Source organism: Apis mellifera, linkage group LG14 (assembly GCF_003254395.2).
Source record: "Apis mellifera strain DH4 linkage group LG14, Amel_HAv3.1, whole genome shotgun sequence".
NCBI classification, from domain to species: Eukaryota; Metazoa; Arthropoda; class Insecta; order Hymenoptera; family Apidae; genus Apis; species Apis mellifera.
This window is the reverse complement of record NC_037651.1, coordinates 7766318-7781525: the sequence shown is the minus strand read 5'-3', so window position 1 is coordinate 7781525 and position 15208 is coordinate 7766318. Positions and strand designations below refer to the sequence as shown.

The following is a 15208-nucleotide window of genomic DNA, read 5'->3' as shown; positions in this document are numbered from 1 at the left end:
ACGAGTGATCATGAAAGCCAAATCAATATCGAAATGTCCAAATATCGCGTTCGACGTTGCGAGAAAAGTAATAACTCGTTAATAACTTGTTGCGAAACAAGTTTTGACGAGAAAATTCGCTACTTTCGCCTCCTGATAGGGGCTGTTTTCTTTCGATTTCTGCGAGAAATTTTCTTTTTTCCATCTTCTTCTTCTTCTTCTTCTTCTTTTTTTTTTCTTGCCCTCGAATCGATAGAGGGAGCTCGATCCAAGCCTCCCCTCCCCTCCCCTCCCTTCCCTCGTATTTTAAGAATCTGATGGTCGGTTTCGTGACATACCTTTCCCAGGAGAGCCTTCGTGGAATTTCATCGCTCGGAATGAAGCTTGGCCTTTGGTTCAAGAGCCTCGCCAATCTGGTCAAAGGTTGAGAACCACCGATGCTGGAGGTACTCAGCCTCCCGCTTCTCGTCGAGTGTTCCTTCGAGGATTCTCTGGTTGGTGGCGGGCCGGAGTCCGAGACGCGACGTTCTTTAAATAAAAGTAAAGAAACAAATGAAAAGAGATAACTCTGAGAAACAGTTCTCTCTCGTTATTTGTTTACACAAATACAAATAACAAATACTTTTTAAAAAATTATCGAAACAAAGAAAAAGTTGTTAAGAACGAACGTTAAGAATCAGGATCGGATTTTTCTATTATTTACCATTAAATTCCATCGTAGGGGAAATAAAAGTAATTGGGCAAAGCGTCGGTAAAAACCTAATCCATTAGCTTCCCTCGTATAAATTTCATATTCCTTCGAGAAATAAAATTATCTCGTTAAACGAAGTGGAAAAAAAGAAAACGCTTATCAAGCTTCCTTACAAAATAAAATTTACGGATACAGGATAATACGTCCCTGAACTATCTCCTCGTTTACAAGATAGAAAACTCATTTTCCGTTTAGAAAAGATTTAAAACGATTGTTGTGCGCGTCGTTTTATTATACACGTTTTCAAGAATCGAGGAAAGCATAAAAGAGAAGGAAAGAAAAAGAAAAAAAACCTCGTCCAATCCGCGAATTCCGGATCGATTCATTTCCTTCCCCCAAGGATAAACCCTTACCTATCGTGTCGTCCGTGAAGGATATCCTCGGCGCGAGCAACCTGCAATGGGAGGCGGTGCTCGCACGTTTCGTCGAACTTGCACCGTCCGTGGGTGGGACGGATAAACCAGTCGATGCAGCTGTAATCGAAGTTATCGAAGTGGTCGCACGCTCGTAGATAAAAACGTGGAGAGACGGGACGGAATTTAGAAGAAGAAGAAGGGAAGAAGGAAGGGCGAACGAGGGGGGTGAACATCTTGTTTATTAACGTACCGTTATTAACGTAACGAGCATCGATCTGCGCCTGAAGGATACTCAAGCCGGGCGCTACTATGGCTGGCAGAGTTCTGGAACGTAAGAGGGGGGCAGGACGTCCCCCAGGACCTCGCGCACCTCTGCCTTCCGTTTTGCATTCTACCGTCGGGATGCTGGAAGCAAGCAAACGATATTATTATACCATTCGCTTATTCTATCGACGTGGAATATCAATGAATACCCCTCTCCCTCGAGATTTCAAAGATATTAATTGTTCTACTCGTGAATGTACAGTTTATCCGCGGGCGAGAAATTTGAATTTGTTCGTGCGAATTTATATTTATGTGTTCGATCAAGCCAAGGTATTATTATTTATTCGTTGATAATATTGCTATTACAAATAAGGAAATAAATCTCGAGAGAGAGATATATTAACCGTTCTGTTCTGTTGAAATTTCGAATGAAGTTAGTTTGAGTGATAACTTTGTTTCAAATGCTCGAATTTATTCTGGTGATTATTTAAGGTTGATCCGCTTTTCACGTATCTCAGCAGTTAGTAATAAATTATTCGAGCGATTTTGTCAAGTAACAATTAGTCTTAACATTAAAATTTCGCCCATCTCTACTTCTCTAAGAATTTAAACGTGTTTCGATGAAAATGATTTTGAGATAGATAGAAAAATATTTGAGTTTCTTTCTCTTTCTTTCCCTCTCTCCGATTCTCCACGATTCGGAATTTATTACGGAGAGAGAGTGTGTACAATTCTATAGAGATTTGTCACGAGGGAGGAAAATAAAGATCAGGGATCTTTTTCCTCCCCGTGTCGTGTAATAAGAGCAGAAGAAAAAAGCAGAGTGGCAAGAAGCCGAGGTAAAGCTTGGAACGAGGAAAGGAAGTCGGTGTGTCACGAGATCGGGATCCTGCCTCGCAGGAAGTTCATCTACCGGCCGAGCACTTTGTCTCTCCGCTGGACCCACCGCTGGACTTCCTTTTATCCTCTCTCGATAATTAACGCCGGTTCGTCCACGAGAGAGCGAAAAATGGTTGCTTGCTATATAACAGTGCGTTCTTAGGGTTTATTAAACGAAAAAAGAGAACAAATTATCAAATCTAAATAAATGGCGTATTCGATGTTCGCAATTTTTATTAATTCTCATCGAATCAGCGATGTCGAATCATTGAAAATCTTTTACCGTGTTTGTTTTACTTTCTCGATTAAAAAAAAAGGAACGGAACAAATTTGTTATCGAAGAAAAAGTGCGTTATTTGGCGCGATAAAGAGGATTATTTACTAGAAGAGAAGAGAATAATATAGCGGCGAAGTTCACAAGTTGGAAGATAACAAGACGATCAAATTGCGGAAAACAACTTATTGACACAATCGCCACCCCTTACGTCTACTTTCAAACTGGGTCACATTCTGCATTCAACTAAAACTTGAAAATTATTAAAGGGAAGATTAACCACCGTATCTAATACAAATTTTACCCTTGAAACGTGCGTCACTTCCTTAATAGACTTAAAAAAAAAAAAAGAAACCATTCTCAGCTTTTCGAAAGAAAAGCGTTCGTTTCTTTCCTTTTTCTCTTTCTTTCTTTTCTTTCTAAACCAAGATGTCAGACCAATATATATAGCTTTGAAAAAAAATGAGCTGTTCCCGAGGAGGACGAGGAACTCTCGAGATCGTATCTTTCGTATCTCGAGGGCCTGGCCTTAAATCTGTTCCAAAAACAAAAGTCATGCTGAAAAATGGAAAGGAAGCGAGAAAAATTTCTCCAGTTCGAAGACGCTCGCGCGAACAGATGTAATAAAATATTTGTTGTGAACGAACGGACAGACTTCCCTAAGAGGAATGGAACGTTTTCTGTCGAAACGAAACAACGTTTGAAAGATTGGAAATACGTATTTTTCCAACTACTAGGAAAAGTTCCAACTACTAGGAAAATCCTGGTAGAACCATTACGAGAAATTGTGCATGGTCTCTTTTAAAAAAGAGGAGATTGGGGGGATAAGCGTGCTAACGTCCAAGCTTTTCTGTTATTTTCCCAGTTGAACGAGACGGATAAAGCAAGATTGATTCCTCTCCTCGAAACGATCTACTTGAGAATTCTTGCATACCTTTCGAGAAAGCTCAATTCGAGAGGATAATTACTTAAGAATCGCGTTGGAAGCGTTTTTCTTTGTGAAAAGATGTATATATATATATTCGAAGCTGTTTGATTAAATTTCAAAATTGTTTAACGTCGAAAAGTAAATCTCCCTTTCAAAACTTGCCGCGTACACTTCCACAGCCAAATTTCCGCTCGAAAGGTTTCAGAAATTTCCAAGAGGGGATGTTTTCGAACTTGTTGTTGGCCGAATCCTGACCGGGATATATATTTTGAGAACGTAGTGCGCGCAGCTTTTCAAACTTAAAGGATCTCAACCTCGATAGTTTCCCCTGTCAGGCGCACGAGCTTCCAAAGGGTTCAACATTAAATCATGCACATTGTTCCACCACCGCAGATTTCGACATCCCCTCGAATTTCTTTCTGGCAACGTTTCGTTTCTGGCAACGATGATGTATACGCGATGCTCCAACAATTTTCTTCTTCTTCTTCTTCGATTAATCGCATTGCGAATCGATAGAAAAGGAAATTCGAACGAAATGGGGGAAATTTTTAGAAAAATCGAGAGAGTCAAACGTCTGCTCCGCAATTTCGGAAAATCGAAAGGATTTCATCGTTGAAATTCGTTCGAACCGAAACAATAAACGTCGCGTCGGAATGAAAGGAGGAGAAAAAGAGTGGAAAAAAGAGAAAAGAAAAAAAAGAAACGAAGAAGAGGAACACGTATCTGGTTGAACGTTTATTTCGTGGAGCGGTCTTTTGCATCGACGCGTTTCGATTCGACTCTTTGTTTTTTCCGCTTCACGCTCTCGCTCGAAACGCGAAGGATAGGCGATGCTGGAAACTGAATATTGCAAAGCGATATTGTTCTTTGGTAAGAAGATTCCTCTCGAAGCAGCGCTCGCACTGGTCGCCAAAGGAAATTGCGACCAACTGTCTGCCTAAGCGTCTTCCTCGTCTTCTTCGTATATATATATATATATATACCTTTAACAAGACACTCGTTTCGAGTTTAATCCTGTTACAATTCTTGGTTTTTCTTTCTTACATGTGGAAAAGAGAAAAAGTAAAATTTTTCCCTCGTTACTTTTTCATCACGAAACATTATTTTCCCCGATACGATACGAAAATTCATAAACCGTTAAAGGAAACCGTTCTTTTTTCATAATACAATTTCATAACACAATTAAGAAAGAACGATATGAAAAGATCTCTCGATAAAATTCAATGATAATAGAATTACAAATTTTATATATACAGAGAGAAACAACCGAATTGGAAAAATTTATTAATCCGTTTCATTCACATTGTGCGTGAAAATAATTTGACGAACGAAAACTCGGATCTCTTCGATGCTCATGGCCGGCCTCGCTGATGAGAATGCGAATTAATGCGACGCGCGTAATTAAATGTAATTAACGCGACCGTGTCCGGATGCACCCGTGTAAATTGCTCGATTAATCTTTTCGTTCTCGTTCCGGGATTAATATTGTGACGTGTTCGGTGTTGAGGAAAGAAAGAGGGGGGGGGGGGGGGAGGATAGGAAGAGAGGAAAAGTAGCTCCGTGGAGGGAAAAAGCGCGGAGGGAATGAATTTTTAATCAAGAATACGAGTGGCAGAGGGTTTACTAAAGGCAGCCGGGGCGTTTGTTTGCTGCCTTTTCTCATTAAAATGTCGCATGGCTTGCTCGAATAACGACTACTAATGATGCAATTAGACCACAAAAAATTTGCGTTAATTATATCGGATAAGGGAAGGGAAAAAGGAAGGGAAAAGTTAAGGACGCTTTCGCATGCTCGATTAGAAATGGTTTCCTTTCCGTTTAATCGATCAGGATAACGAAGAAATGTATCCCTTCGCCGCAAAACGAGATTATCAGCGATACTCGTTCGTTACGTTTAACGTGAAATCCTCGGAAAAGGGAAAATTTTATTTCGTTCCTCTTCGTCGCTCCAAGAAGGAAGAAGCTTACAGAATGGGAAAGAAAATATTCGATTTCCACGTGGAATTATTATTTCTTCCCTCCTTATCGAGAGGACAATGCCCCGTCGTATTTGTGTATACCGATTCCACCATTTGCAAATGTTTCACAACTGCTTTCGACAACTGTCTTCCCCTTTTTTTACGAGTTGATTTTACGATCGGTAAACCTTGGCACGAAAAATATCCTCGTTGTATCACCGTCGAAATTACCGAACGTTCGCCTCCCACACTAATATGTGCCACGATATGTGGAAATAAAAGGAGCGTTCACCGCGATGTCGAAGGAACGATGCTCGATGGACGTCTCTGGGAGGAGAAATAAAATTTCCTCTCCGGTTGTTGTCGTGCGCGTCCAAGTTTCGATCGGTTCAAGGACAAACATCGATCCATCGATGTTTCTCCTTGGAGAGAGGAATCGAGATAGGTTTCGAGATCGAATCTTCGTTTCGATCGATTCTTTCTCTCTCGAGAATTTTTGATAATAAGTTTGTCGACGAGTACTTTTCTTTGTTCCTTGCATTTTTTTTTTTTAAGGAGAAATATTACGTCGAATTACTCTTGCGAATCGGCTTTCTCGTAAAACGAAAATTTATATAGCCATCACTCGGAGATGAAGAAGGCGTATACCTTTGTTGCTTTCGTTGCAGAGTTTCGAGTAAAAAGCACCACGAGCATTATGGATATAAGAGGGCACGGTTTTACGTCCGAGGTGTCATAGCGGTACTAGCGAGTAAGAGTTAAAAAATTTTCGTTTCAAAGGTGTAAGATTCTCAACCGCGCGTTTCAACGCCGCCGGTTTCTTATCAAAATTCATCGCTTGGAAAAGTATTTTGTAGAAATTATCTTTTTTCTTTCCGCTATTCTTTCCGCTATTCTTTCCCCTTTTTGGATATTTTTAGAATATTTATAATCGAATAAATTTTTTTAATTTCCAAGCTATTTTTATGAGGATACTCCTTTGTAGAGATTCTTTCTTTTTTTTTATATATCTTTGAGCCATTCTCCAGCAATGAAATTCCTTTGCCATTATTGCAACTCCTCCTTTGACATTCCAGCACCGATTTTTGATATCGTCGTTCCCTTCTCGCCAACAACTCTTCTCGAAATAGAGAAGGTATTCCTTTATCCAAACAGGAACTTTCACGAACCTCAATTTCGACACTCTCGGGAGGAAGATGCGTCGCCGAAGGAAAGCTCGCATAGATTCATCGATGTCATTATCGATGTTAGATAATAATCCTCTCTCCACACAGAAAGTAAATAGAACTGGAAACTGCAGCTTTAGGGATAGGAACAAAGGGAAAGTGAATACCACGGTAGCCATCGATCGAATTACAGGAGTGGACGTGGCCAAGTAAGAGATCTTGCAGCAAAGGACGCAACATCTCGAACAGCTTCAAACACTTTGACAATCGTAGCGAAATTGAAAGCACAGAAATTGGATTCGAACCACCTTTGAAAACATCCTTCCACGATCCATCTCGATCTCGTTACGCGAAACTCGACGATATTTTAACGTGGAATGTCATCCAACTCGAGACGAATATTTCTCCTGATATTTTCGCGCTCGAGTAAAAAAAAAAAGAAAAAACTTAACAGCTTCTCAAAGTAAATATCCGAAACGAATCCAAATTTAGAACTTGATTCTTCACTTTTGTAAAAATTGGAAAGAATAATTTACACGTATTCTTACGGCACGATTTTTGTACCGATTATTATTACATCTGTAAATTAAAATTTCGATGCCTCCGATTTCCTTTAAAAAGGAATCGTACTCAATTCTTACACAATCATCGAATTTCTCGATGAAAGAGATATAATAGATCTCTTCCAATGCTTGATAATCAAGATGGAATAAGAGTTAAAAGAATAATCCAAACTTTTGGGAAAAAATTTGCAGCTTTCTCTCTAACTTTCATCATCGATAAACTATCCTTACTTTTATTAAATTTATCACGACGAATTGCAATGAGTTATTTCATCTAAATGGAACGATTTCGAACGATGTTATTACTATTAAAAAAATCGAATTAAATTCTCGACTTAACAACAATATAACGATATAATCGAATACAACCCTCGAGATTCAGAAAGATCTCCCAAGAAAGAAACCTCGACGCTCCCCTTAAAAAATGATCAAAAAGAGAGAGAGTGTATAGAGTTTTCAATGAAATTATAAGAATAGATCGTCCCTCTTCTTTTTTTCCAACCAAGTTTCACCGCCAATTGAATTTTTCAACGCGAGGATCCTTCGAGAAAAGAGGTCCTCTTCGACTCTCTCAACTTTCTCCTCCGTTCGTTAGTTCCTCCTCGTTAGGGATGCTTAATCCAATTCATGCAATTTCTCGATTCAACGTTCAAAAATGCTTCGCCATCCATCCCCACTTCTTCGATCGTCCATGTCGAATTAAATCGTCTCCATTCGAATGTGGCGTCGAATCTCGTCCTTCTCCCCGTTCCAATAATATAAAAAAAAGAACGTGGTGAAAAAAGAAAAAAAGGAAACACAGGTTCGAATTGAGACAGAGCGTAAAAATTCATATTTTTAGATAAGAAGAGTTTGTCGCGGCGCAAAGGATCGAAGAACGGGCTCTCGACCTACTTCCTTCCCCGGTTGCAAATTAATGCAACCCGAGCCTCTTTGATATAAAACGTCCGCTTAAAATAAGGAGAAGGCACGTAGAAACGCGAGTGTTTTATTCTTGGAGAGGGAGAGGGGGACGTTTAATTCCGCGCGAATCAATTTTGAATCGAGGGTCGGACGGACGAGGAAGAGAGATTGGTCGGACAAATTTGGAGAAATGGCCGAGAGTCGAAGGTAACTTGATTCTCTCTGGGCGGATCTTAAAGTGACTAACGCCCGAGAAAGGAGAGCAATAAGGTGATAAATCGAGTGATAAAGGTTTGGGGATGGAGCGAAAAAGAAAGCTGTAACTATTCTGAAAGAGATAGAAGATCGACAGAGACGTCTCTATTTATTTGACCTCTAGAATATATCCTATCCTTAAGAGAATATTAATTAACATCCTCTACGAGACAATGAAAATTTAACAATTTGTTGAGTAATTCTGATACGAAACATGGTAACTATATCGAAATAAATAAGAATAATAGGAGTTGTTTTCACGAGTCACAATTGGTTGGTTAACTGCAAGAATGGTGAATATGACTTGCAGATAAATTTGAGTGAATACGATAAGAAGAGAAGGAGATGGATAAAATTTGTCAGGGCGGAAACGGAATTCCACGTCCATTTCAGTGACGCGATTCCACTCGGCAAGGGTAGCCTGTACATTGGCAACCGTTGCAACGCACTGGTTCAGATGTTGCCAGCACCAATGTGGCTGGCAATGAACCTGACCTCGAAGCATCGAGATCAACTCGAGGGAAATTCGTTTCTCCTCGAGTGAACCTTACCGCCACCATTTTCTTCCGCGATATTATCGGATTATGTAACATTGTAGCAATGCTCGGCCGAGCATAATGGTATTACGTTCCTCCTCGTGCAATTTCAACCGATACAACGCGTCGTAACGTTATTAAACCGGCGATAAAGAAACGTAAGACCCGCGAGAGACTCTGGCGTTTGATAAATATAAATCTTCTTAGCGTGTAGGTATAATATAATATCTCAATCAAACGCGGCATGGAAAGAGGAGGAGGGAGGAGGGAGGAAGAGATATCGGCGGCGAAATATTTTTCATTTTTATCCGCTTCAACGAATTATAACGGATTCGAGAAGAAACTCTTCTGGATTATACGGCAAATACGAGCGGATGTTTCAAAATTCTCGAGCGAAAAATATACGACTGGGATGATTTATATTCGATATATACTACTGAGAATACCGAGAATAGATGGATCTTTTTAAGTCATTCCACGATTACATTTAATCGATAAGATCGAATTTTGTTGTGCGGATTAAATTACGAGAAGAAACTGATTTTACACCGTGATTTGTTTAAACTTTTTAATCAAATAAATATTCCTCCAATGCTATTAATTTTTCAAACAAGGGATTAAAAAATTCAGAGTTGGAGAAATGTTAAGTTATCGAAACGCGGCCCAGATCTCCGTTGTACATGTGGTGTTTACAGCTCCATCACGAAATTATTCACGACTCGGCAATATAACCGAATAATAAAAGCCACGGGGTTTTTACTATTATACGAATATCTGTCGACGATAAAAGTTTCCTCATAAATTCATTCTCCGCATGCTCCAAGACAAAGTTTATGCGGAATCCCGATTACGGCGCGTAAATTCCCGCAAATTCCTCCGAAACAATATGCCCTCGCGCGTCCTCCATGTATAACTCGTGAAGATTTTTCGATCCGTCTTCGATACGTCCACGATTTCTCCTCGAAACTCGTGCAAATAAACGAGCCATCGACTATTGAGTCATATCGATTCATCACGCTCGAACGATGGATGGAGAAGGGACTTTTGATCCCAGAAATTCCCTTCCGCCCTGGCCAAGGATTCGCGTACATCTGTAAACTGGATTTACGTACGTTCAACTCGAAGTGGAAGCCACGTGACGAGACTGCGAAACCGCGAGCCAATTTCTCGCTCTCCAACGCGCTCGTAACAACGCGCACAATTTTCCTCCACGTGCAAAAACTTTCGTAATTTCCGAGAACATTTGCGAGATTTCCATCCTCGAAAAAAATCGAATACGAGGCTATATATTCACGAGAAGTATATTTCTCGATTTTCCTCGTAAAATTCCTCCTCCAAAGATATTCCTCACCGCGAAAACTGGGTATAGTTTTACCATCCACGGGCGTGAAATTAGAATTGACCGTCCCGCGAATGATGCACGGTGAACACGTGGTGAACTTTCTGGCATCCATTACGGCTCGACACCGTCGTAAATTTCGCCGCATGATGTCCGCGCCAAGTAGAGAGCGCACATGCTGCGAACGCTTTGCCTGCCGACGATAAATGTTGATCGAAATGATCCGTCGGCCGGCAGGGGTTCGCCTCGATAAACGTGCCGCCTAAATTCTCCCGATCCTAATCGAAACACTCCTCGCATTCGCACGGGTAATTTTATCGAACAAAGGGATGTTGGACAGATGGATTTGAGAGAGAGAGAGAGAGGGGAGAACGTTTAACCGTAGAAATATTATCGCACATCTCGTATTCGATCGTTTAATTTTCTCGAGCCAAGAAATTGGATACATTGGGAGAAACGAAAGGGATTTTAAACGATGGAATAAAGATTATTTCATCCTGTTTCGTTCTGCCGTAATATCTACGAATTAAATGGCAGGGATTAGATAATTTTTAATCGAGCTCTCGTAATGGGATTGGAAAATGTCCACGGGACATTTTTACGTAACATTTTCTTTCTTTCTTCTTTTCTTTTCTTTAATAACGAGTAAACAAGGTAGTCAAGAATATTAACGTTTAAATTAACTTTTAAATAAGCTTATCGTGCAAAGTAATTTGAAAAATTTCATTTCTCGCAGATCCGAAAAATTGAACGCGTTGTATTAAAACCGATCCGTAAAGACGATAAAAATATCCCTAGGAACTTTCAGGAAGAGAGAGAGAAAGAATAAACTTGGAAAAGAATATCGGCCAATTTTCCAAAGAATTAGAATCGCAGCCATGCAATATAAGAGATCGAGTCAAGTTTATTTTTCCAATCTCGATTATAAAGATAAGAATAAAAGATTAAAAATTATCGGATAATATTTGCATAAGTGAAAAAAAAATGTCGCGAAGGTTAAGGATTACGGACGAAAGCGGGGTGGGAGGGGACAGAGCTTCGTTTCGAGGCAGCCAGTTTTTTTTACGGCGAGAAAGAGAGTATTCCGCTCGTATCCCGCGTTTACAATTTTCAGACGACGTTATTTTCCGCATCGGAGTTTCTCTATCACGATCCATGCTAATTGGATGAAAAAAAAAAAAAGATTCGACGCGAGAATCCCGTATTGTCCCCGGGGGAATATTTTTCGCCCGTGGAATCGCATTGTTATCGATCACGGATGCGACTCGCATGCGTTCCACACACGCACACGCGCGATACGCGTTGGATCTTTTCATGCTCGTTTGAGCTTATGAAACGCGCGGATTACCAAACGTTACGACACCCGTATCCTCGAGCCGACACCTGCGCAAACACACCCATCGTAATAATGCATCCGCGTATTTCCATTAACGACCGAATCAGGCCGTCGTCATTGTTATTCCTTTCGTCGCGCCAACTTTTACATCCCCCCGCGGAATAATATCGTAATTTCCCCGACGAAATTTTTTCCTTAACCCTCCCGCGATAGAGGTCGATAGAGATAGAGTTCTCGACCGATTTTCTCTCTTTTTCCTATTCGAATCGATCGGATGGGCGGGCGGAGGGGAGGAGGAGAAGGAGAAACGGGTCGATAATAAGCGATGCTTAAGTGGTTGGGACACGAAACTGGTCAGACACGGAGGAATCGCTGTTCTTCGTTACTCGACCGATTAACCGTTCATCGTGTCGAGAAGCGAGAGAAGGGGGTTACTTTCGTAAATTTATGCGAAGGAAGGAACGTCGACGAAGGAAGAAAAGAGAGAAGCGTCTGTGCAAGATGATCGATGCAATCGTACGATACGATCGTGTACGAAATATTCGAAATCGAGAGGAGGCGAACGAGATCGATCAACGAGATCTTTTAGATAGGCCGAGCGGAATCGGTTGTTCTTTCAACGATCGATAATCTTTCTAAGCCTTGTATAAATAGCGAGTATTGATTTTCCCGTAGACAAGCTTTCTTTCGTAATATCCTGTCATGCCGTCAATATTTCAGGCTAAACCCCCCGTAATAAAAATAAGCGAGTTTCTTTTTAAACAAGGATTAATATCCTTGCTCGATCGAGCTAATTTTCATCCTACACGTACACTCTTATTTAAATTTCCTCTTTTTCTAATCCAATAATTACGTGCTAAATAATTACAATAATTATTCTATAACGTAATAGAAATGTTTCGATCGTAATTTCGTAAGATTAAAAAACTATCGGATTAGAGAACCCGTTCGACATAAAAAAGCGTCGTTTCGCTCTCAAATATATCCAAATATATCCCACTGATTCAACAGTTGCACGAAAACGAAAGAATCGACTGTTCGCTTCGTTTTTTTAATAAAAAAAAAATACCGCTTTGTTACTATTAAAATATAGCGAATGTATGTATGAATGTAATCTAGAAAGAAAAAAAGGTGAAAAAATTCAATTCGAGAAACCGACGAAACTCTCGAATTTATCGCACAGGGAAACCACGGAAAAATCCCCTCGATACAATTTTCACCCCACTGAATTTCATGTTTTCAATCAAGCTGACCAGCGAAGAAACGCGACGAGACGGGAGGAAAATCCATTAGACAAACAGAAAGAATTTCGGATCTTCTCTAAACTCGTAACCGCGCCATTCAATCGCCATTTCCCCCTCTTTTTCGTTAACGATGCGCCACCAATTTTCACTCTTCTTTTTTTCTTCTCTTTTCACAGATCTCTTTTATTTTCTATCCTCGCGCTATCCTCGCTCGAGATCGTTATCGCGACCAATCGTCGAGAGACTCCCCTCTCTCCAACTTTCTCGCCCTTCCTTTCGCAATAAATCGCCTCTGTAATAATTCGTTTTCTTAACGCGATACAATGCTTATTGCGAAAACGTTGGATTGCTATTAAGAGAGACAAGACAGATAAGAAAGAGGTTGGAAAGTTTGTCGAAAACTTGAAAACCTGTTAACAGTACCTCCTGTTATTACAAATTACGAAACTTGCAGTATTTTCAATAGAATTCTAGAATCGCGGAATCCTCCTCGAAAATTCTCCGCGTGAAAACCGATCCTCCTCACCTTCCTCTCGCTTTTCGGATGAAAATCGATCCCCACCCTGTTTGCCTCTTGATTTTCCAGAACCCTTCTCTCCTCGCGCAAAATCGATATCGCAGATAATCCCTTAAAGATGTCGCACCCGATCCTTGTCCGGCCCCTTGTCATTCACTCACGCTTTTCGATTACTTCGCCCATCTTTTACCTAACTCGATCCGATTTCCAACCCGATCCCCGCGAGAATATTGTTCCCCCGCGTTCAATTTCCAGCTGAATTTATCGGTACTGTTTCGCGGAAGAAGGAGAACCGATGCAAATGATGCAAAAATGATCGAAAGATGGGTTGGATGCATCGGATATCAAAATTTCCAGGCGAATTTCTGTTCCACGAACGGAACAAGCATGTAATAAATATCCGAGAGGAGAATGGAATCCGAATGGAGATCGAAGGGAATATTCCTCTTGGAAGCGGAAGTGGATAAAATCTAAAAGTAGATTTGAATTATTCCGAGAATAATCCGGAGGAACAATAAGAGTAAATAACGAGATAACGCGTGTAGATTACACATAGGATTTCGTCGAATCTCCTTCTCGTGAGCGGGGAAAACTTACTTAAATGTATTTCTATAGAATCGGCTTCGAGAGAACGGGCTCTTTATCACCTAACGAATGCAACGTTCAACCAAAGAGGTACGAAGAGATATTTCGAGGAAAAGATATGCAAATCAGTCGGAAGGAAAATTCTTGAGATAAACTCGCGTAAGTGTAAGTACATATTTTTTACGCGGCGGTGGGTGGAATCGTATGGGCTTTTCCCAAGCTTCGAGATCAGAAATTTTCCCGTTAGTTCCTCCCTCTTCGTCGAACAAAAACATATTGGAGACGAGTTTTTTTTCAAGTTTTACCTTCCATCCGTTTTCCTCCTTTTCTTTTTCTTTTTTTCCTCTCCTTCTCCTCTTTTCTGTTCCCTGTTCCTCCCTTCAAGACGCACAGAGTAGTTTTTCAAAAAAATCTCTTTCGCGTGTTTCTCTTCTTCCGACAGGAATAATATTTCCGCGTAATGATAAAAGCATCGTAGAAAGATCTTTTGGGTTAGAGATAGATCTAGATTCTTGATTTTTTTTCTATTAATCAATGTTTAGAGTCGAAAAATGTGCTCGATTATTTGAATGTTTTGTATTTACGTTGCTTTCGAATCGTTAAATTGTTATTAAACGAACGCAATGATAAATGGAAATCGAAAGGGTAAATGGATAAATAGATAAAGAGAATTTTTCTGGAAGAAACATTTTCTCTAAACTTCACTTTCACGATTTTCCGTGCAAAATACATGGGAGAATCTCTACGAAGGTCGTTCGGCAATGCTCGAGCACTGAAAGCTTCCTCGACTTTCGATAAAAGCCTTGGACAAGGGAAACGTTCTTAAAATAACATTTTACACCAAGATTCTCCACGATGGAGCTGACTTACACGCGTCACTTCGATAATATCGTTAGAGAAAAACTTATCTAGATTCATCGTGAGAAAATTGTATCTTTTATTTTTAACTTTGTATTTTCGAACGTACGACATTTTAATAAGAATTTTTCGCAATTTTCCATAATTTTCTCTCTCAAGAGAAAGTCTTTCACTGGATCAGTCATTCGATGATTTGATTAAACATTTCCCAATCAAAGTTCGCTTTTTTCTCCCCCGATTTTAAACAAAAGCTTTGAAACAAAACAACAAACAAGCAAGTTAAACGAGTCCGTCCGCGGATATGCAAAAGCTGCGCAACCTTTCGTTCGTTTACCTTTACGAGCATCGAATCGATTTTTTTATAGGACAGTTTGATATTCTTTGAATTACAAATACGCTTATTACACTTTTCTCGAAGAAAGAAGTCAGAGAAATAGGCGGAGTGAAATAATTGAATGCAAAGCAAAAGCAACTGAAAAGAAGAGAAAAGGAAAAAGGACAAACAATTACTTGCGAA

General features: G+C 40.1%; 1 protein-coding gene across 4 annotated transcripts in view; it reads right to left on the bottom strand.

Annotated features, from left to right (window-relative positions):
• Positions 1-15208, bottom strand: part of LOC410514 — a 98207-nt gene that overhangs the window by 42854 nt on the left and 40145 nt on the right. For 3 of the 4 annotated variants that reach the window (XM_016916076.2, XM_016916075.2, XM_016916078.2), the window contains exons 3-5: positions 1337-1491; positions 1084-1203; positions 318-507 (exon numbers count right to left, since the gene is read on the bottom strand). In XM_016916076.2, coding sequence (XP_016771565.1) covers positions 318-507; positions 1084-1203; positions 1337-1491 — 465 coding nt within the window. The remainder of the gene's footprint in view (positions 1-317; positions 508-1083; positions 1204-1336; positions 1492-15208) is intronic. The other variant, XM_016916077.2, reaches the window with a different exon arrangement.